We start from the raw sequence: 22,689 nt of genomic DNA on the forward strand, positions 1-22,689 counted from the left end.
TAGGCATGTTTAGCATTAGTGGCCACAGAAAATTGTTCGGTTTTCAGAATTCAGAGGTTCCGGTATTTAGAGGATTTTTTTCAATGAATTTATAAGGAGAAATACGGGACTTTTAAAATCTTCCGGTTTTCAGAGGATTCCGGTTTTCAGAGGGTCAGATTTTCAGAGTTTTTACTGTAATTATGATTTTGATTCAATTTCATTCATTCCCCGCAAAAAAAGATACATATATATTTACTTGTTTCGGCCATATAATTGCACTATTCTGCTTTACTATCGCACAACTCACGCGTTATATTCACATTCCTACGTTACTGGGTAAGTCCATCGATGAGGATAAACATACGTCTGATAAATGACAAGACAGTGATAATCATACATATATAATAACCAGTGGAGAAGGTATACAAAACATTGTGTGTCATTGAAAATAACTATCAAAACTTTATACACAATGCTAAATAAATTTCAACTGTCTAGCAAAAATAGCGGAGAGGTAAAATTTATACATTTAACTGAATGAATTTGACAAAATACATGTACATGCATATTATTTGTAATATTAATTTCTATTTAATCGTATTCGTACGGTGGCATAGAGGGGACATCAGAAATATTTTATCTATCACGTGCGCACGCGATGGGGGACATCAGAAATATTTTATCTTTCACGTGCGCACGCGATGGGGGACATCAGAAATATTTTATCCATCACGTGCGCACGCGATGGGGGACATCAGAAATATTTTATCTATCACGTGCGCAAGCGATGGGGACATCAGAAATATTTTATCTGTCACGTGCGCACGCGATGGGGGACATCGGTTTTGTCCATGTAGTTTACAGTAAATAACTTATGTTTCAAATGACACACCAGCTGAGTTAACAAGTGACCCTCCAGGGCGGTTTTTAAGCTCATTTAGTTTTTAGTTCACCAAACACGACAAAATATGGATCTATCAATACTGTGTAAATATTTTAATTTGCATGTTGAAATTGAAGTTTCAATAAACAAAAACATCTTGTTCAAGCGCATTTTGGTTGCAAACTTGTACTTCAAGCATTTCTGGGTGCAAACTTATCATTTTATTCAAATGTAAAACTGCCAAAGGAATCGACGATATTAATTAGTCACAGATATTTCCTTGAAGGTTTTATACAATTGTATTACTTCACTTGTTTAAACATATTTTATATTGCTTTGACATGTTTAGGGATTTCTTTATTTAGTTGTCAATTGTTGTTAATTTATTGGTACGACCGCTCAATGTCCCGGCATTTGTGTCCTCTACTACTTTTTGTTCGTTTTCGTACTGAATGCCTTTATGCTGGTCCAGTGTGACTGGATTTTGTCGTGGGCTGCATTTCCTTAATGTCGCTTTGCATTGTTGATCTTTGTTCTTGAATTTTTCTTGTTTCACAGTCATAATTATTTATTTGTCCATTTATTTTTCTCTTTTTCTGTAGGACATATATTTTGGCTTCCATCAATTATATCTATCTTGTCGCTATTTCAGTGTTTTTTTTTATAATCATGCGTTTTTCGTAACCGACAGTAATTTTTTATCTACAGTTTTTGTGTGACTTTGGTTCTAGACACCCCGTTTAAAGGTTTTCCTGCCTATCCCGCCCTGTGTTTATTGTTCTTTTTTTTGAAATTTTTGTTTTCTTTAAATTAATTTGCTTTGTTACTTCCCTTTCCGGTTGTTTGTTCCATTCGTTTTTTTTTTGTATGATGATGAGCTTAATGTGCGTCTATTGTCAGACACAGCATCGTCTGTTATAGTTATAAGCTTCGGTATTGGACTTTAATTAGCTTTAATTTTGTCTGGGTACAGTGTCTAACGTATCTATCATACATAGAAAAAAATTGTCCGTTGTTCCCATATTATGCCTAAACCCTGCTATACATCATATGCCTCAGTCGTTTTTTAGTATACTTAAAGTTATACCCCTATACTGACTTCATTTATACTATCCTTTTCATGAATATCCCTGTGAATTTTTTTTTTTCAATAAAAATGCCAAAGATTGATACACATGTACAGCGAGGTAGGTTGAGTATAGCGCGCCAGCGCCGCCCACTCCCTATATCCGCTCATGATATTTGATTTTCCGAAAATACGTTGTATACAGTAAACACATGTACATTTAAACTGGATAATATGTTTATGTTTACAGGATTTATTTTTATTCGACTGTGTAGGAAGTATAGGTTTATAGAAACACTCTTGAATATCATTTTATTAACTTAAGAATTCTGTATCTCTTGGAAAACATTGCATTGATGAAGTTTGACATGTTATATGTAAATGTGGCTTACGCGATTATAGTAAACAACCAATTAGATCTATAAAATATACGCTTGGATACGAAATGAATGTATTGATTGTATTCAATTAACATGATGTAAGTACTTTGAATTTCTTACGTGTTCATACATGTGTTCATATCTTAAACGTTTAGTCGCCTAGAACCCACACACGGGGGGGGGGGGGGGGGTCAGACCGTGACCTCTCTGATATGATCACGTGCGTCATTTACGTATCCTCCTTTACACATGCACATACCTTTCTATTAAAAATACATTTTTAGCTCGACTATTCGATAAGAATAAGTAGAGCTATTGTAGTCACCCGAGCGTCGGTGTCGGTATCAAGCATTTTAACAGAATTATGCCCCTTTTTCAACTTATTCAAATTTACGTTAAAGTTTTTGTAATACCACAGTATATAAACGATTTGTACCCCAACCGGATCTTGTGAGAAGATCTCAACATCAGTTCCGTAAAAACAGGCTGGGTGACCCATAAAACTTTTTAAGACGGCTTGCATTTAATCTGTGACGGTATGTAAACATTTGAATCATATTAAGAAATACTTTTTCTTTGCTTATAGATACATCTTTAACCAGCTTCTTTAAATTTATGCGCATAAAACGATGTGCTCTTCGCTTCGTGTTTTGTTTATGTCAACACACGCCGATTACACAAGCAAATTTATGCCTAAAATTGTTTTATTTCACTATAACTCATATCTGAATCTTAACTTTATTGTCTTACCTCGTCTTACCGCACAGACACTTGTGTGGATATCTTTGAATATTGATAAAAACATAGTAAATAATAGAGGCGAACATTAATTCTAACTGTACCCGTCTTGCTAAAACAATTTTAATGATCTGTACCCTACTTGTGTTTTCACTGAACCATAACTTGCGAGTCAACTTTGATGATTTTTATTGTTTTTGTCCCATGTTCCAAATTATATCTTGCATAATATGAAGTTTTTGAGTCACAAGAGCATGACACATCTTTTAATTCTATATAAGTAACCAATACTGCACATGAATGGACCTTCATCATGTTTTCAATTTTCATGGTAATACCAGCATGAAGTAGCTGGTAATACGAATAAGGAAGAAAAAAAATATTTCTTGACAGAATTTATATCAACCAACAAATCTTATCTTCATTTATCACTCATTTGTCTTTGAAAAGATATAAAGCTAGGATATAACATAAGTACTATAAACGTTTCTACTATTAAGTTCAACGGCATTAATTGTTGTTAGTTTTGACGTGACCGTTGTATAACGTCACATATCAATCCATCCTCCTCGAAAGATCATTACAGGATTTTTTGGCAGATTACTTACTAGTATTTCAACATGTTGAAAGCTTTACACCTACCGTTGATTTAATTATGCTTTTTGAAACACGGTTTCATATTCTCATAAATGTCTTGACTTTCTTTTTCTGACATGCACGACTAGGATCACTCTTAATAAATCATTTTAAGGAGTTTCCAGCATATTGATGATAAATGTCTAAAAGGTAGTTTTCACTCTTGCAAGTTTATTTCCACTTATTTTTAAAAGTTTACAGTCTTGCCAGTGTCTAAGATAACTTGTTAGTTTTCTTTTCACACAACCAAAAATGTTTATCATTGGCTATCAAAAGTTATCTTAAGTCAAAAGATATATATAAATCCAGTTCCTTTCTAAATTGCCATATACATGTATTTCAGAATGATTTGGATGGATCATTTGTAGTTAAGGTTCTTGACAGTAGCTTTCGTGTTGAAAACACAACATAAATGTGGGATCTGTGGAATAAGTTGACACCAAGTTTAAACTTAAACTCTTCGTCATCTGTACTAAAAAACGTATCTTTTGTCGATGTGTGAACATCTTTAACAGGCGTTTTGATTTTTTGACATTTCTTGATTGGAGATTATTTTTCAAGTCCTTCTTGTCTTGAAACTTTTACTATTTTTGTAATATCATTTGCTTTTAAAGTCCTTTTTATCTTTTTCAGTTCTTTTGGAATAATTCTAAAGTCTTTTTAGTATGATTTTAATGTTTCTGTTATTGTTGTCAAACTGAGAAATTGTTATTTTTAAGCTTTTGTTCTGATGTCCAAATTATGAACAATAGTGTTTCCGAATTTTATTTTTTTTGAAGAGAAAGGGGACAATGAAGACAACTGAATTCTTCCATTTTGCCTGTCAATAAACAAATAAATACGTTAAATGCTCCATTAAATCTTTAAAAATACTCACAAGTCAGGGTACAGATAAAATTCGTAAACTCACAAGTAGGGTTCACAATCACCAGCAAGTAACGTTCAGTTTACGGAATTGACCCCCTTGGTTAAACTCTTAATTTAATGTTCAAAATACAGCAATATTCTTTGCAGATGACTAAATTATCGTTTGTTATTGATTATTTTAGAAGTTCGATATCACAATTCAATGTTTAACTAAATAAACGTTGAAATAAGACGGATTTTTGCTAGTGTTCAGTGTTGATCACCTGAAAGCAGTTCGTGAGTTTCGATTATTTTATAGCTTTTATGCTAACATTTATATTTTGCATAACATAAACACTTAGTAAAGTATCTCTTCTACGATATAAATATAGACTTACTAACCTAACGTCCATAAGTATCAATATAAATACCAATACATTAAACGAGTTAAGCGTCAGAAAATGGCTGACACTGACATCTTCTCACAAGATCCGGTTGGGGTTCAAATCGTTTATATACTGTGAATACCTCAAATATTTTCAAAGTCCATTGACATATGGCTTTGAAACTTTGCACACGTGTTCACAATCATGACCCCAACCTGTAGACAGGAGGAGGTAACTGTATCAAACATTTTGACAGAATTATGCCCCTTTTTATACCCCCGAAACGAAGTTTGGGGGTATATAGGAGTCACTCGGTGGTCGGTCGATTGGTTGGTCGGTCGGTCCAGACGTCCGTTGCATTTTCCTTTTCCGGAGCATAACTTGAAGACTAATGGTTGGAATTCAAAACAACTTCAAACAGTAGTCAACAGACTTTTTTTTATAAATTCATATTCACTGGGTCTACTGTCATATTCACTGGGTGAATTGGATTTTCCAAGTCTAAAAATAGATTTAGACTCATATTCAAGAACCATTCGCCGTAGTCCAACTAATTAGACTTGTCAAAGAGACACCGAGATAATTTTGGACGGGCGCTGTCTTTTTCCAAGTCCAACCACGAACTGCATTTTTATGCACGGACGCTTCCCAATTAGAAGTTATTGGGAGCGAAAACTAAAAAAGTTTCAAAGAAACGGTCTACATTACCTGAAAGAGAACCGTTTTTTATGCAAGGTTCCAAGTTATCATACTTTAAAGTCGAACACAAGTCTAAATATTCCACTTTAACTTTTTAAATCGTTGAAAATTATTGTAAGCGGCCATATTGGAAAATGACGCAAGCGGTGATAGGGTAAAACAGGGTAAAACTGTAAAATTTCCATGGTGTAACACAGGTATCGGCGGCAATCGATTGTATTTGTCAAGCTTTATAATATAATTTGTCTAAGTTATTTATCATGAATTATGCAGGAATAACTTTTTTTTCACACAAGAATATTTCAGCATTAAAAATAAAATGTGAAAAGGATATTCTGATAACCTTACTTAGATGTCCGACGTCAGATCATACTGCATTTTAAAAGTCCATTTAAATTGTCAAATTAGAAATTGTAATGTCGGATTTTTTTAACATCTGTGATCATTGGGTGAAATTTCTGAACTGCCTTTTTATTTTATAACCCTGCCATGATTTCGCACATATGAAAATACAATGTAATTGTAGGTACATCTTAATGAATTATAAGTATACTATACATGATGAAGCAAAGAAGAATTTCAATATATATTAAATTCCCTATCAATTTCTAGTTTATTATCTTTAAAAAAATTGAGGACAGTTGTGTAGGGGAAGAAGTTCAAAACAACCAAAAACAACTTTAAATTCTGAGAAAAAAATCTTAAAATTTCAAACTATAAAATGGAATTTCAGACAGTCCTCAGTAAAATGCAATTGTCGAACAGATATGACGGGGTTTATGATAAAAACGAAGCAAGCGGAAATTTAGTGACCCTTATTTAAGACGTAGAATAGCATAACAATGTAAGACAGATGGGAGAAATAGTCTGATTAGATTACTGTAGTCGTCTGTTAGAACGTCTGTCGCAAAATGACACCAAAACCTATATCCATTTAAAATTCCATGTTATCTAGTTCCCGCTTTTCATTGAACGGCACCTCGAATGTGTTGCATTGAAATTTCCACGATTACCGCCATATTTTGTACACATCTGTGGGTGTTGATTAAAATTTCTACATTATTATGTTTAAGTGATGAATTCTGTTGAAACCGGCGCAAGGGAGCACATGTACCTACCAGAGCCGTCTTTGGCACCCATGTGTATTTATGTTTCGGTTTTGCAGTTTCAGGCGTTTTTTTGGTGTTTTTTTGGAGGGCGGATATGTGGATAAGTTTTTTCTGTTTTTCTTTACATTTCTTTGCTTGCTTGTCGAACCTTGTATTGATAATCATTATCTGTTTGTTATGGTTCGGTTAGGTATACAAGTATAAAATATGAGAAACAAGATGAACAAGGAAAGGCCGCGTTCAATGAACGCAACCCCCGCACGACCCCAGTAACAAGAACCATTTGCAAGGAACCCAGGAGGATCCTAAACAAAAACAGGACGGCGCAAGAGAGAGCACGGTCTGGCTTATCACTAAAATGATACAAAATGATAAATATAAAGAAATAATTGTAACATACAAGGAAATCAAAATCAAAGAAAATAAATAAATGAATGATTAAATAGGACCATTAAGTAAACTGGCACAGTGGTAGGGATAGGAAATTCGGGGAAGGGGGAGGGGGCGGAATAAGAAATAAAACTAGGGGCAAAGGGAAGATACTTACCATAGACGAGAAAACAACAAGGACACAAACAAAAGAGTCACCAAAACAGTATGAAACAACAAGACATACACCTTATACATGTATAAGTCTCTTAATCTGTTCATTTGAAAATTCTTATCTTCTCAATGACTTTTTTTAATATCCTCTACTTAAAATTTATTTCAATTAAAATATGTGACCCTTCCCTTATAGTTACACAGCATATGGCTGGATCACAATAAAGTTCCTTTTTTAATAAATTAATAAAGTATGTCAAGAAGACATTTAACTTTATCAGCAGGTTTAATATGGTATTATAATATATATCAGCAATAGGTGAAAAAGAATTCCTTTATTTCTTTTACATTCTTAATTGTCATTTAAATATGCATGTATAAATGAAGTCAGTATTTTATCGGCAGTCATTAGCAGTAAACAAGAAGGCAAACCATCTATTGATAAATGTTGAGTACATGTATTAAAACATTTAAAAAATATTAAACAACAGTACTTGTACGGAGCCTATTTGCTACCATTGTATTTTAAGTTTAACACATTGATAATTTTCAATAGTATTTAATAATGCACAAATTTATTTAAAAATAATGAATAGATTTATTTCCCCGATATTTTTTGAAATTTAATCTTCATGTGTAACCCACACTTACCTGCTAGACACACTGGTTGCTACTACCAGCTTTCACGGAATCGATTTTTTACGATGACGTCATAACATGTCCGCCGGAGATAGTGTATACAGTACAAATTTGAAATAAATCGCATGTATGCGTTAAGACAGGTGCAATCTAATATTTTTTCTAGGAGAAGTTAGTACTAAAATTTATATTCTATTGATTTTTAGAGGACATTGAAGTTACTTTCAGGTTTAAGCAGTAAAAATCAGTCCAAACTATCGATAGTGTTGCCGGTAGATTTTCCGTGCGTAAAAATGACAGTTAAAATTAGGCGTAACGGTTTGACAGTAAGAAAAAAAAAAGTCTGTAAAATGGGTCAAACCGTTCACGCCAAATTAATTAGGCTACATTCGCCGTAGACTGTTAATTACGCGTGTTAATGAAAACACATTTGTTGAATTTCGTTCTTTATGGCATATTTCTCGATTAAAATATCAATAATTTATTATCATACTTAAAGGAGACACCGAATTGATGAGTATAAAATTGAATTACGTTTGTATGCTCAGCATTCGCGTAGTCGTTGCACGCCTAACACAGCGCTTCAACAAGGCAAAATTTGTACATGTATATTTAGATTGTCCTTTTTGCATTTTTTTAAAATTCTTAGCCTATTCAAATAATAAAATAATTATTGACTAGTGAGCCATTGAATATGATGACATATTGACCGAGGCGATAATATCTTTATGGCATATTATAATCGAATCACTGGTTCATTTTAACCCATAGAACATGCTGCGGCGGCAGTAACCGCCGCGACAAACATTGCGATATTGAAGATGCTAGCTTTTGTGGAGTTGGAAAAATGGACACGTTCCTAAGAAATAATAATTAAAACATTCTAGTGTCTGCTATAGAATCTGTTCACACGACATACCACCTTTTATCAGTAGAATGAACATTCAATGTTCTGGTGATTTGTTTTCAGCAGAGAATGACAACTGTATATGTGCAAAGCACAGAAACGTTAGACCGGGACCGCAGATTGCGGCTCATATTTCCTATTCTGTTACGGCTTTTGAGCTCATCTGAGCACAACGTCAGTCGTCGTGCGTCGTCGTCAACAATGTCTTTAAACAGCATTTCTCTGAAACAAATGGGTGCACTAAACCAAACTTTACAGAAATTATCTTTAGGGCCAGAAAAGGTACTTCAAAAATGCTAATTAAAATATTCTTGTCCGAAAGTACAAGTCCCAGCCTTTGATATTTCGTATATGCTATTATCTGTAGGTCCTTTACCAAAATGTTCAAATTTTGCCTCTAGTTTCAAAATTGGCCCGAGCCCGAGAGTCATAGGTTTTCCTTTAATGGATATAGTAAAACAAAAACTCTAATCTGACAAAGGCTAGAGGTTAGATATATGGCATAAAACATTCTGTAGTAGACCTCTACCAAGATTGTTCAAATTATAGCCCTGGGGTTAAAATTTGCCGCGCCTCGGGGGCTCATTGATTTCATTGAATACATAAATATAGTAACAACTTAAAAAACTTCTTCTTGTCTGAAGGTACAAAGCTAAGAGCTTTGATATTTGTTATATGATATCATCTATACTTCCTCTACCAAAGTTTTTCAGATTTTGCCTCTATTGTCAAAATTTGCCCCACCTCGGGGGTGATTTTTTTAGGTTTTCCTTTCATGTATATAGTACATGTAAAAACTGTTAAAATCTTCTTTTCTGATAGACAAAAGCTAGATGTAAGACATTTGGCATGCAAATTTGTGTAGTGGACTTCTAAAAAGTTTTTTTTTCAAATGTCCATTTGGTCAAAATTGGTCCTGCCCCGGGGGCACATATTTTCATTACAAACATATACTCATAGAACATCTTATGGGAAAATTATCCCCTGAAGCCCCAAAGCTACGGCTAAGATATTTGGCAAGAATCATTGTGAACCTCTACAAAGATTGTTCAAATTATTGCAACATGGACAATATAAGCTCCGCCCTTGGGGTCATGAGTTTTCTTTATATACATTAAACAGAAACTATAAATGTTGTCTGGAAAAAAAACAAAAAACAAATTAAACCCCCAAAAAACTAGAGCTTAGATGTTTTTCATGTAACATCGTTTGGTGGACCTGTATCAAGATTGTTTGAAAAAGCATTGGGGTCAAATTTTAGCCTGCCCCAGGCGACATCGTGACCTTCTTTCTTGTCCTTTGAGGTTCAGCTATGAAATTTGGATAATTTGCACAATTTGAGATGTAAAATTGAACTTTAATATCAGCTGACCTAGATCATGATGATGCAACCTACTTTCTTGTCCTTTGGAACATGTGCACTGTTTAGATGCAAAATTCAGCTTTCTTCGATTTTTTATATACAGCTATGACACTTTGACAATAAGCTAGAACTTTAATATAAAATAACCTTAATATTGATCTAGTGACCTATTTTCTTGTTTTTGATGTGCAGCTATGAAATAAGGATACTGTACATTCATTGCGGATGATCACGTGACCAAAATTGTACAATGGGCTCATAAAATGGCGGCCTAAACGCTCGGTAAAAGCAGTGAGATTGAGGTAATCATACAGTTAACGTTAAATGATATGAAAAACTAGGCCGCACGGAACCCCTGTATAAAAACCACGTACTGTTCTGTTATTGGTTACTTTGTAGCTCCCTCTGTTTAGGCCTGAAAGTCGAAAAAGTTGTTTTGGGTGATGAGTACAATGGCCGAACAGGTACTAAAATCCGTTGTTTTCAGTAAAAGAAACGCATTTTGAGCAAAATTAAGGCCTCAACAGACGGTAGGATTTAGTTGTACAGCACTAATTAGAGATAAGATGTACAATTTTCAAAGCAATACAACACTTGCATTCAGACGATAATTCTACACTGTACGAATCATCTGAGGTTTCCCCTAAAAACTGATCATTTACTTACTTTACTCACTAAATACTTTTTTCGCCATGAGTAATGATTGAAACACCTCCATTAAAAAAAAAAAATATATATATATATATTTTTTAATGTGAAGCCTGACCGAGACTCAAACCTGGGACCCTCGGAATTCCGTTCTGCGGCTGTACTGACTAAACTATCTGGCCGCCTACAAACTAGCTCCCCTCCTCTTATTAGAGAACAATTCAATACCGTGACATAATCATTTTCTGAATAATTTGGGATTCGAACATAACACAACTTTTGGTCTCCTGAAGAGTTTTTCAACATCATTTTTACCCCGTCTTACTACTGATATATGTTTACCTTTTAGCCCTAATCGTTCTGGAATTTCATTCATTACACCCATTATCAGGAGATAATTTGGTTATATGTTACTTGCAATTGTGGGAGGTCTGTAAAAAATCTGTACGACAAGATTTTCAAAATAGAACATGGCCTATCCTTTACATCTAGACTTAAGGTTTCCGAAATCAAGAAATAGTAGCCTTCAGACATTAAGATTTGTCTGTTCATCTTAGTTTTAATTGGTGTTGTACTTCAAAATCCTACCGCCTGTTGAGGCCTTTAGCAATGACAACTTGTGCGCAATTAGAATTGCTGTGTGGCAGCTGTAACAAGTTGCCCCGTACTTCACTTCAGTGTTGTTATATTTTTCTGGTCCTTTGGGATCATTGATGCCAGCACTATTGAGTGTTGAGAATTTAGTACCGCTCAAGCTGGTGCTAGGGGGCGTGAGGGATGTTGCACTTATTCATTATCCCTTATGTACAGACTCAATCAAACCGAGTCTGCAATTCTCTTGTAATTTTGTTGTAATTAATGCTTCCGAGGGATCCAGATTGTATCCAGATTTAAAGGAACCACTTTTTCTGCGTCATAGGGTACATTGTATATATTCCATAGATATACGTAAACATGCTTTTTATTTAAAGGAACCACTTTTTCTGCGGCTGAAAAACAAAAACAACAAAAAAAAAACACCTGACTTTATTTCCAAAATAATTGACAATTTTATGTAAACTATGTAATTGAAACATATATTTTGCTGGTGAAATAAAGTCTATATAATGTAGATGCTTGTATTTTATTTTTGTATTTTAAATACCTTTACGCTGATCGATGTACACGTGTTTTATCAAAGCAAAATACTATTAAGATGAGAATTTTATAGCAAGCAAACTGAATTCATTTAATTTAATACTTCTTCCTTCTTTTCACTTTCAATTATCATATTTGTATGATTTCAAACAGGAAGTGAGAAACAAGCATAATTCAATGAAAAATTTGACGAAATAGGACAGGCAATAAAATCGTTCGGCCATTGTGCTCATTAAATTTGGTTCGGCCATTGTACTCGTTTTTAAAAAGATTCAAAACTTCGTTATGCAACTTTACAAAGGATGGAAATTGTTCTTGACGGGAAAACTTCCAATTGTGCACAAGATGTCATTGCTAATTTTGCTCAAAATGCGTTTCTTTTACTGAAAACAACGTATTTTAGTACCTGTTCGGCCATTGTACTCATCACCCAAAACAACTTTTTCGACTTTCAGACATAAACAGAGAGAGCTACAAAGTAACCAATAACAGAACAGTACGTGATTTCTATACAGGGGTTCCGTGCGGCCTAGTTTTACATATAAATTTAACGTTAACTGTATGATTACCACAATTTCACTGCTTTTACCGAGCGTTTAGACCGCCAATTTTTGAGCCCATTGTACGATTTTGATCACGTGATCATCCGCAGTGATATTGTATAATTAAAAATATATTATTTTCATAAAGTATGGTGTTGTGACCAACATCTTCAAATTATTGTAAAAACACACCTAGCTTTCACTGTTTTTCACAAATAACAGTCTGTCCTCAGCTAGGTGAGTGCTTTGTGGCGAAAGGCCCCGTTGTTAAAAATGTTTCTCCCATATCTAAATATCGATTTGTATTATCTGAGTGAATGTTTACGGAATCTAAGAATGAAATATTAGTTTAACACGATCTGCTACTTTAAAAAATTGGCGCAATCGTATTGTATAAATTTCAATATACATTTACCATACATGTTTAAATAGCAGATTATAGTAAATTATGATTATACTTTTAAGGACCAATCAATGGGCATGCCAAGTAACCTTTTAATTGACATGATTAAGTACTTATTGCATCACAGTTTTGGGATCTTTCTGTTCAAAATGTGTCAGAGTTAAACCGTGAACTTATACATGTACGATGCGTTAACTGGAGTGAAGGTATTAGTTACCCGCACTCCAGAGCATGCCCATTGATTGGCTCATTTTTGCTGGGGTTTACTTATTGTGACGGCAGCGAAAGGGAAAGCGACATAAATATCATATTGAGATGCTCGTTCATTGGTTAATTTTTTTTTTCTGGCGTTTCAAATTGAGACAACGATGAACGTGTTTTTATGTTTGACTATGATACAAAAGAGAAAGAACATCAAAGCACTCGGCAATCTGATTAATACTTGGGTGCTACACTCCTTCGTACAAATCATATAGCCTCGTGTTTCGATGCTGTTTCCGTTACTAAATCATGTCAATCAAAAAGTTACTTGGTGAAGTCCATGGCCATCAAGATTAGCGCATTTGTAAAAACATGTAGATATATAAGACATTTGATATGTAAATTAAAAATGAAAATGATAAAACATGCAAATAACATGTTAGAAATGAAGATTATTTTAAATCAGATTCTTCAAAGTAAACATAGAAATTTTCTCTTTTAATAACTGGTAAGTGCATACATTTAGATAATACTATCTAAATCCGATTATTATATTTTTTCCAAACTTTTAAAACTATTTATAGATCAAAATTGATTAAATCTTGGTAGTCAAATGAAGTGATCTTTAATTAGCTCATCGTGGTCTTAAAGACTACAATCTTTCCCGACATTTAGAGAACGTTTAAGCTTAGAGTCCTAAGATTTGGTGTGTTCTTTGGTCATATCACAAACGTTAAATAAATCATGCCTGCTTGATTTAAATCCTCCGTGACCTCGTTAATTATCTACAAAACATACACATGAAAACTACTACAGTACATGTCCAAGAGATTATTATTTAGTTTACAGTACATACGAATTTTGTTGGTGCGATTGTGCTTGTTGAAACACTCTCAAATCGTTCCTTGAACTAACCAGTACTTAGCAACGATTTAAAAATTTGCTCGGGGAAACAACGGCTTGCCTTTGACGGGATATGAATTACCCGGCCGGCATTCTTTATTTTACTAGTCCGACGCTTTAACCTCTCGGTCGCGCCGAAACCTCTTGTAGCAGTGTTTAAATAATCGACTTGCAATCGAACATCTCGCCTTAATAAATTTAGTTTTATTACGGATTGAACATAGTTGTAACACGTGGTTTTAGGTGTATGCGAAAATAGACAGTGTAATCTTTGATAATGTATAATGAATTAATATTTTTGACATCCTAAGGAAAATAATGTCTATTTCGGTAATACTGTTATCTGGGACAGAAAGTTATCATTCTGTCCTAGTTTCTGTCCCACTTTTTATTGAAAATATATCTGACAATCATAATCGGTTTAAAAATTCCCACTGATGTAGATTATAAACAAATCCGCTAACCGATAAACATTTTGTACTACTTTCTGAAATTATAAACATAATAATATGTATTTAGATAATGTACTGTTTACAGTTATATTTGTAAATTTACTTAATTTAGGTGGACTTTTACTTGATATATTTAGAATAAACTTAGTCAACAGCTTCCAGCATTAAATTATTTTTTTGTTTCTTAAAGGACGTTAGACCGAAATACCGCATCCGTTCTGTGTCATTCCGTTCTGTGTCATTCGATGTCTTATCCGAAATTTGACGGATAGGGTCGACAAGATGCGATTGAATCGATTTGTAACATTACTTTGGGTTCCTATCTACAAAGTTGCGGATCGGAAAGTGCAATTAAATACATTTGGCTTAATATGCGAGGGCACAAAGATGAATATAGATTAAAAGATAAAGGTATACGAAAAATCTATATAGTGCAGTTTTGAATTAAAACAAAGCTGTGAAACTTAATTGCAAATAATATTCCAAGTTCAAGTGACCCCACGATATACTATCACTTATCACTGACAAACAGAAAATGAAGCTATGCTAACCACTCTAAGTTTAAACATATTTGTAATATATTTATTTAGACTATATCTAAAGTTATAAATTATAATTAACTAATGTAGTTACAGGCATAAGTTTCTTCAAATTGTCTTCTTTTAATTTCAGGAATAAAGACAGCCCTCTAAATATACAAAATATAGACCAGTGATGCACGATAGATTTTGTGCAGACTCCAGTACAGATCAATTCAAAATTGGTCTATTTCCGTTCGTCCCATGTGTGTCCAAAACAACAATAAAGAGAACAGAATGTATTGACGATAGCACTTTCATCAATTTCATCACAGGTGAAAATATTGCTGTCATGATTTTTATTGGATTTCAAAAACGCACTGATAAGGAAAGCAACTTAAGTGGTAATTTTCTATCTGAAGTCATCATCTAGGAATCAAACTGTAAAGAAAAAAACACATATGGTACCGTCTTACGAATCAATAATATTATGTTCCATCAGTTATCAGTTTTCCTGAATTCGACATTCTGCGATAAATGTATAATCTTGTTGATGTAAAAACAAATATATCATTCACGTGCAATGATGAATATCGTTCTCTTAATCCAAAAAAGTATTTTACTGATTTAATGTAATGCTGATACAGGTGTAGCTGCGATGATAAAATTCAAAAAGACTATTAACTTTTCCCTGTAACAATGACATCGATTGTGTTATTCGAGACACTGTATATTTCATCAGTTTTCATGATAGCAATAGCTGCATTAAGATGTGTTTCTTCCTCCGATTATAGGATATTTTCATACATTTTACTCTTCCTATACAACATCGGTCTTCTGTTGTTTGTGTTTTTTGAAACGTTATGTTTCTACACGAAGAAAGCGAAGAAAGAAAAACGTTTTCGTGCCCATGTAGATTATGAAAAATGTTCAAGATATCTACCATTCGAAGCAGTTCTATGTGTTTTAATTTTTTTGGTAGTATTGTGTATGAGGGAAATTTCATACGGGGAGCTAAATACTCAAAATAGCATTTCAGCTATAAGGTGCGTTGCAGTTCTTCTTTATATGATTTTCTTTCACTATTCAAAATACCAAGAATCACGTTATACGTTTTACGTATTTTTGCTGGAGTTCCTATTATTTGTCTTATTAAATCAATATTTATACAAAAATGATGCTCACAGATCATGGACACAAGCATTTATAATGCTAGTAATTTTGATATTTTATCCGTTTACAAAACAAATATTGAAATCGGTGTACTCGAAAAGTTTAAATGAAATTAATATTATCAAACAGTATGCAATAAATTCTAATCCAAGGAAATTTCGTAAACATTTTTTATTTGCCATTGAAAATGAATTCCATTTTACAAATCCAACGTTAGCTGAAAAAATAAAAACAATTTTGGACGAAAATTATGTGATAGGACATTCCTTTGTGCTAATTGACAATGTTGAACTTATAAAGGAAAACCTGACATCGCTACAAGATGATGCAGACATAGAAGAATGTTTTGAATTAATATTACGCACCGTTAAAAAAATGGATGACGTTATCAACGCTGAAATATCCAAACATAAAAACAAAGTATCTTCTGTTGTGAATAGTCTAAATATTAAAGCGTTGGAAGACACTGGGTTTTATATATTTTTTCTGACAATGGTCATTCAGTTGTTCTGTCTTGCAGTGAAACATAATGAGAAACGCTTGGAACAACAAGAAGATTGGTCCCTTTTCTTTGATTCCAAGACTGTTTTGTATATGTTAAATGGAACACAAACGGATAACTTCGACAGCTTTATCTGTTTCTACATGCAGCTTGTGATAAACTATTCGAGAATATTAGGATTGTTATATACCGTGCTCATCAACATTGCTGTTTTCATTTGGCAGACAACGTTTAAACTAATTTATGACCAATTTAAACTTATATGGAAAATAACCGTCTTCACAATGACGCTAGTTATCAACACTTTTGTTTTTATTTTTGTTTTACACACCATATCTGTTTTGGGAACGCAATTTATCGAAAGTTCCGTTAAACAGCTCACAAATATTCAACATAACATTGAAACAACTAGACACCCGATTTCATCATATAATCAAACAACAGAAACAACAATTTCTGAAAGATATACAGGAGAGGACGTTTTACTACATTGTTCATTAAGTTATAATTTCAGAGAAGAATGGCTGAAGTACAAACTTCTTTGGACACATAATGACATTGTTATTGATGAAAAGAGTTCGGACAGGGTAACAATATGGACAACATATCATGACTATTTCGCAGAATCCGAACTTAAACTTGTTTTAATTAAAAATGATGATTTCGGCACGTTTAGATGTATATTGCACGAAGTACAATATATTCCAGTAGTTTACACCCTGCTTTGGAATGGACAAATAGCGTCTTATGTATTCGAAGTTATCCTACGTGATATCTACCGAACGAGGAAGTATGAACTTCGACATACTGAAATACTCAATAACACATACGAAATTGCAGAAGGAACGCTTATTGTTTTTGATATATTTGCTTATTATTCTTATGCAGACTTTGAAGACTTGTCTTTCCTATACACAGTTAATGACATTGAAATCCACGATTTGTGTACTAGTGACTGGTTGTCTTGTAAACCATTTGCTTTCATTGTAAAAAATTTCATGGAATCACAATTCACACGTTGGAGACTTAGTCTTTATCGTGATAAAGTCTACGAAATATCATTAAAATTTTGTGCATGTAGCAAAATATTCGGGGTACACAAACTATTTCTGTACAGAGAATATTACAACAAAACATCCGGTAAAACAGAATCAAAAGAAATAGAATATCCGATTGGATTCCTGTTCCTTCCAAAAGGAAATGATACTGGTATTAGGAAAGAACTATTCATCAATAACACTCGCGAGTTTATCAGTCAATATTTAGAAATCAGCGACCAAATTGTTATCCCGATGTTGTTTGGAAGAACACTACGCATAAGTGTTTACTCCTCTTTTAATTTTATTACTTTCTTACTGTTTGTGTTGGTAGTAATCTATGTGTTGAAGATGGTAAACCATGTAATACATTTATATTGTTGTTTGACAATCATTCCAGTAAGAAATATACTCCTTTTTGGTTCAATAAGACAGCCTGTTCCTCAAATTGAAAACAGACATTTTGCTGGAATTTTACCTTGCCGAGAGACAGTTTACGATGCATATATATCAAATAGTGAGAACGACAATGCTTTTATAGAATATGTTATTTTACCATACATAGAACAAGAATGTAGGAATACTGTTTGTTTCCCACCAAGAGATCTTGCACACGAAGCAGGAGCCTCTTTACATTTATATATGAAAGCAACCGAACAAAGCAGACAATTTATAGTTGTTTTATCACATAGTTATTTAGAAGATAATAACTGTAATCGTCTTCAACTCTTGACGTGTATTCTGCCATTACTTGCAGAACGAAATGGAGAAGAAAATATTTTGCTGGTGATCAAACTTGAACAAGTAGATCTACCTGTACAGATCAATAGGAACCCCCGAATATCTGTACTTGACTGGACATCTTGCAATGATGAACGATATAAACTTAGAAAAATTAAAAGATTTCTATCTGTATTAGAAAACTCTTATTATTAGTGATGTTGGTTTTTTTATGTTTTTTTTTTTAAACTGTATTGCTCAAAGCAGTTTTAATACATAAACAAGGCATAAATGTTATTTATATGATTTTTGTCATGTTTGAGATGTAATAGAAAATGTAGGATGCACAATGTTTCTATTGTATATACTAGTAGTTTGCATTTATATCAACATTGATCCTATATTTTTATTGCATAGATATTTTGTAAATTTTGCTTCATGAGTTTTTTACATGCTAAAAAGTTTATAGCAAAATTCACCGTGTTGAATCTTTATATTTCACAATTATTTTCTCGATATTGCATCGATATGTACGTCAAAAGGGATGAAATCGCAGAATATTAAGCAAAGTTTTAAGAAAGGCAGTACTAAAAAGGCATACGTCTACCGAACATTCGAAGAAAATCGAATGAGAATGGATAGAACCAGACTTTTCTATTGATAAAATGTAGCAATTCTGCAAACGCCTATAGGGGGCGGTACTACGTTATGTGTCACGGTTCAGAACTGTTCAATATTTAGGGGAGAAGATGTGTAAGCGACCGGTAAGCTCAGTCGATAGAGCCGCGGTGCGGTGTTCCGAGGGTCCCGGGTATGTGTCCCGGTCAGTCTGCACATTTTTCTCACCATGTGACATTTGGCGCCCAACGTGGGGCCGTGACTGCATTCAGCTCGGAGTTTAATTAACATTGCTCTGTAGAATTGTGAAATTCGAGGACGAATTTCAATATTTCTGGGAAGCATGTCACGGTTCGGAACTGACCATTTAGGGGAGAATATGTGTAAGTGGCCGGATAGCTCAGTCGGTAGAGCCGCGGAACGGTATTCCGAGGGTCCTGAGTTCGAGTCCTAGCCAGGCTGCACATTTTTCTCACTAGCCTGATAAATTTACAAAATAATGCTCTGTGGAAGTAAAGCTTACATATATCTACATGTTTACATACCACATTATCAAGGTCTGTGATGTTGTCAAATTTTGAGCTACATTAAATATTCTACAATAATAGAATAATGTCAGGCAGCTTAACGGCAGCTTAATTTCTGTTAGCTTTATCCACCGTGTATATCCAGTAACGCTGGAATGTGTAAATAACAGAAAAGCTACGCCGAATGTTTGCAACGCTATGGCCAAAACAAGAAACATGTTAAGTAAATCGGCATTAATATTTTATAGTTAATCAAGTTTTAAAAGTGAATAAGCGCATAAGACTGCTAGTACATTATTTTTTACCAACATTACTACCTTTTTAGGAATATGTTTAATTTTCTTAGACCATTCGTGAGAATGACCACCATACTACCGTTTTGAAGGCGACCTTTAATTGTGTTTCGACGAAATTAATAAGTATAATAACGCATTTAAAACTTTATTTCCTACATGTTCAGTAAACCTTGCATACATGTATTTGTCAAATTACTAGAGTCGTACAACACTACAGTGAAACAGGAAAAAATAAGATTATTTTTAAGATCTATTACTTATGAGATAACCATAGTTGCTTCGGTGTATCATTCACGAATCCAGCGTTACCTCATAAAATGGTCTCAGTCGCATTTTAACTACAAATTTAAGTGTTATATGACAAGAATAGTTTGACAACTGTCTCAAGTATACCGAATGACAAAAAATCATTGTGGAAAATAAACGTTATTATATTTAAATACATCAACGCAACAAAAAAGTCGCCATAAATACACAAATTAGGTCGTAATTCTCACGATTTATCTTAAAAAATAAATACTTTCATGGAAATATTTCTGATGGCGTTTTAAATATAATGTCTCAGCAGCCGTATGTACTCATTCATTTCTTTCTATTTGATGTACAATGAAAACTATTGGGTCGTGCTCATTTAGGCCACATAATTGCACAATTCTGCGTTACCTTTGCACAAAAAAATCTACGTTATTTTTACATTCCAGCGTTATTGGATAAACACGTTGTTATTTATCTATAAAATAATATTTTTACAAAATGCTATTGACTGAACAAGGGAAGTATTAATTTTATTCAAATTCAGTTTGGCAGACACACCTATGATTGCCAAAAAAGAAGCCTTTTACAAAATTATAACAAGTAGTTTGACATTGGGATTTATGAGCTAGAAAGTGTTTCACTAGAGTGTACAGATGCAACAAAGTATGTTATGATCGTCTAGATAAGTAATATCATAACTGTAAACCAATGATTATCATAATAATAAACCCCATTTTCTGGTAAAATATACTAGAGAACTAGTACCTAAACTAATTAAAGCTTCAACTACATGATCTGTGATAGTGACACAAACATTCAAGGGAAGTTATTTTGATGAAAAAGGATTTAACAAAATATTGAGTTGCATCCCTTGTACGAATAATATGGAGGGATGTCTTCTACAATGTCATTATATCTAATCATACCATATTACAGATGCGATCAACGAATTAAAAAGAAAAAAAAAGAAAACTTTCTTATTAAAAAGATTCACCAAATGCAAAGAATAAACATATTGTTTTTGTCTTGAGTAGGTAAAACTAAATAAATAAATTAAAAGAAAGCTATATTTTAGAAATGATATCGGTCTAAGTGGTGTTTACCGGTCTTTTAACACCGGTTTGGAGTGTTTTATGCGTAGGAATTGACAACGAAGGCCGTAGGCTTGAGTGGTTAGTTTTTTCACATCAAAACTTTAAGTTTTATGCCAAGAAGTAAAGAGGGTTAGCGAACGGCTATATCAATTAATTGTAAGTAACCAAGTTATTAAAAAAAGTAAATAAGCTACTAATGTATAATCTTCAGAGTTAACAAGACGGTACGGTAAAAGAATATGTTACTGGATTTGAAGGATGCGTAGTGAAAGATGCAAAATTATAGTTTATTGGTAACTATCGTATTGGAGAATGGTATTATATTAAAAATTATATACTAAATTGATTAATACATATATGGTTGTTACTGTTGTCTTAGAAAGAATAGGGAAAATATAAATAAAAGAAGAAATTATGTAAGATATACATGTATACATGACATCTCTGAAGAAGCAAAAAAAAAAAAAAAGCATCAACTGTATTTACAACACACACACCAACACACACGCGCGCGCACCATTACACACACACACGCACGCACGCACGCACGCACGCACGCACACACACACACACACACACACACACACGTATACTCTTTCATGCTCATTTGTATATGTAGTTTAAACAGTGATAAACACAATCATGTAGCTTTTCTTTGTAAGTGTGTTTTTAAAGCATTATTTTACTCTTGATTTACTCATTTAGTTTCTAGTGTTAAAGAGGATATTCCATTTTGTCCTATGCACTTCCAATTCATCTTTAGATAAATAAATGCAATTTGCTCTTTAATTTGTATTCTATTGTAAAGGATTTTCTTAATATTTTATTTTAAAAATGTAACATTTCATTAGAATGAGAATGACATAAATTATTTCACTATGCAAAAATTTATGTCAGTCAGTTTGCATTCGAAAAGAAAAGTATTAGTTGGTATAATTCTATGGAGGAATTTATACTGGAAATTTCTTAATGTGACATCTAATGTGCTCTTTAAGGTAGTTGATATATCTTTTTCCAGTCAATATGCTTTTGTATTCATTTAGTTCTCTTGTTTTATATCCCTTGACATGTTTCATTGCATATCTCACAGATTGTCCTTGTTTATCAACTATGACCGACTGAAAATGTTTCGCGGTCATAATTTAAGCGAAATTTATAAGATGTGTAAGATATTTAGGACTGAATTATCCTGCCTATACATAAGTTGATGTTATTTGCAATACTGTTTTTTCATTGACATTTAATTTATTAACAGTTGAACACTTTAAATAAGAAAACTGAATAGTCTTTTTTGTTTGTGACTCATGTTTTATCTTTATTTGGCTTACACTAGATTGACTAGAAGCAAGAAATTATTACAAAGTACAAAGTAGTACAGTAACAAAGCCATATAGAGAAGTTGACATATGTTATAAATTCATAATGCAGCTAAATAGATCTATAAGCTTTGACAGCTGTCTGAAACTAGTACCATCAGTCCCTCTTA

General features: G+C 33.3%; 1 protein-coding gene across 1 annotated transcript; it reads left to right on the top strand.

Annotated features, from left to right (window-relative positions):
* The first annotated feature begins 2,117 nt into the window (after nucleotides 1-2,117).
* LOC132758900 (uncharacterized) lies at nucleotides 2,118-18,882 on the top strand. Its single transcript, XM_060750609.1, has 2 exons — nucleotides 2,118-2,409; nucleotides 15,136-18,882. Exon 2 carries the CDS (start codon nucleotides 15,681-15,683, stop codon nucleotides 18,627-18,629), a length of 2,949 nt encoding a protein of 982 aa, XP_060606592.1. The 5' UTR covers nucleotides 2,118-2,409; nucleotides 15,136-15,680; the 3' UTR covers nucleotides 18,630-18,882.
* Nucleotides 18,883-22,689: the final 3,807 nt, after the last annotated feature.

Source organism: Ruditapes philippinarum, unplaced genomic scaffold (genome assembly GCF_026571515.1).
Source record: "Ruditapes philippinarum isolate M1 unplaced genomic scaffold, ASM2657151v2 ctg1949_1_1_1_1, whole genome shotgun sequence".
NCBI lineage: Eukaryota > Metazoa > Mollusca > Bivalvia > Venerida > Veneridae > Ruditapes > Ruditapes philippinarum.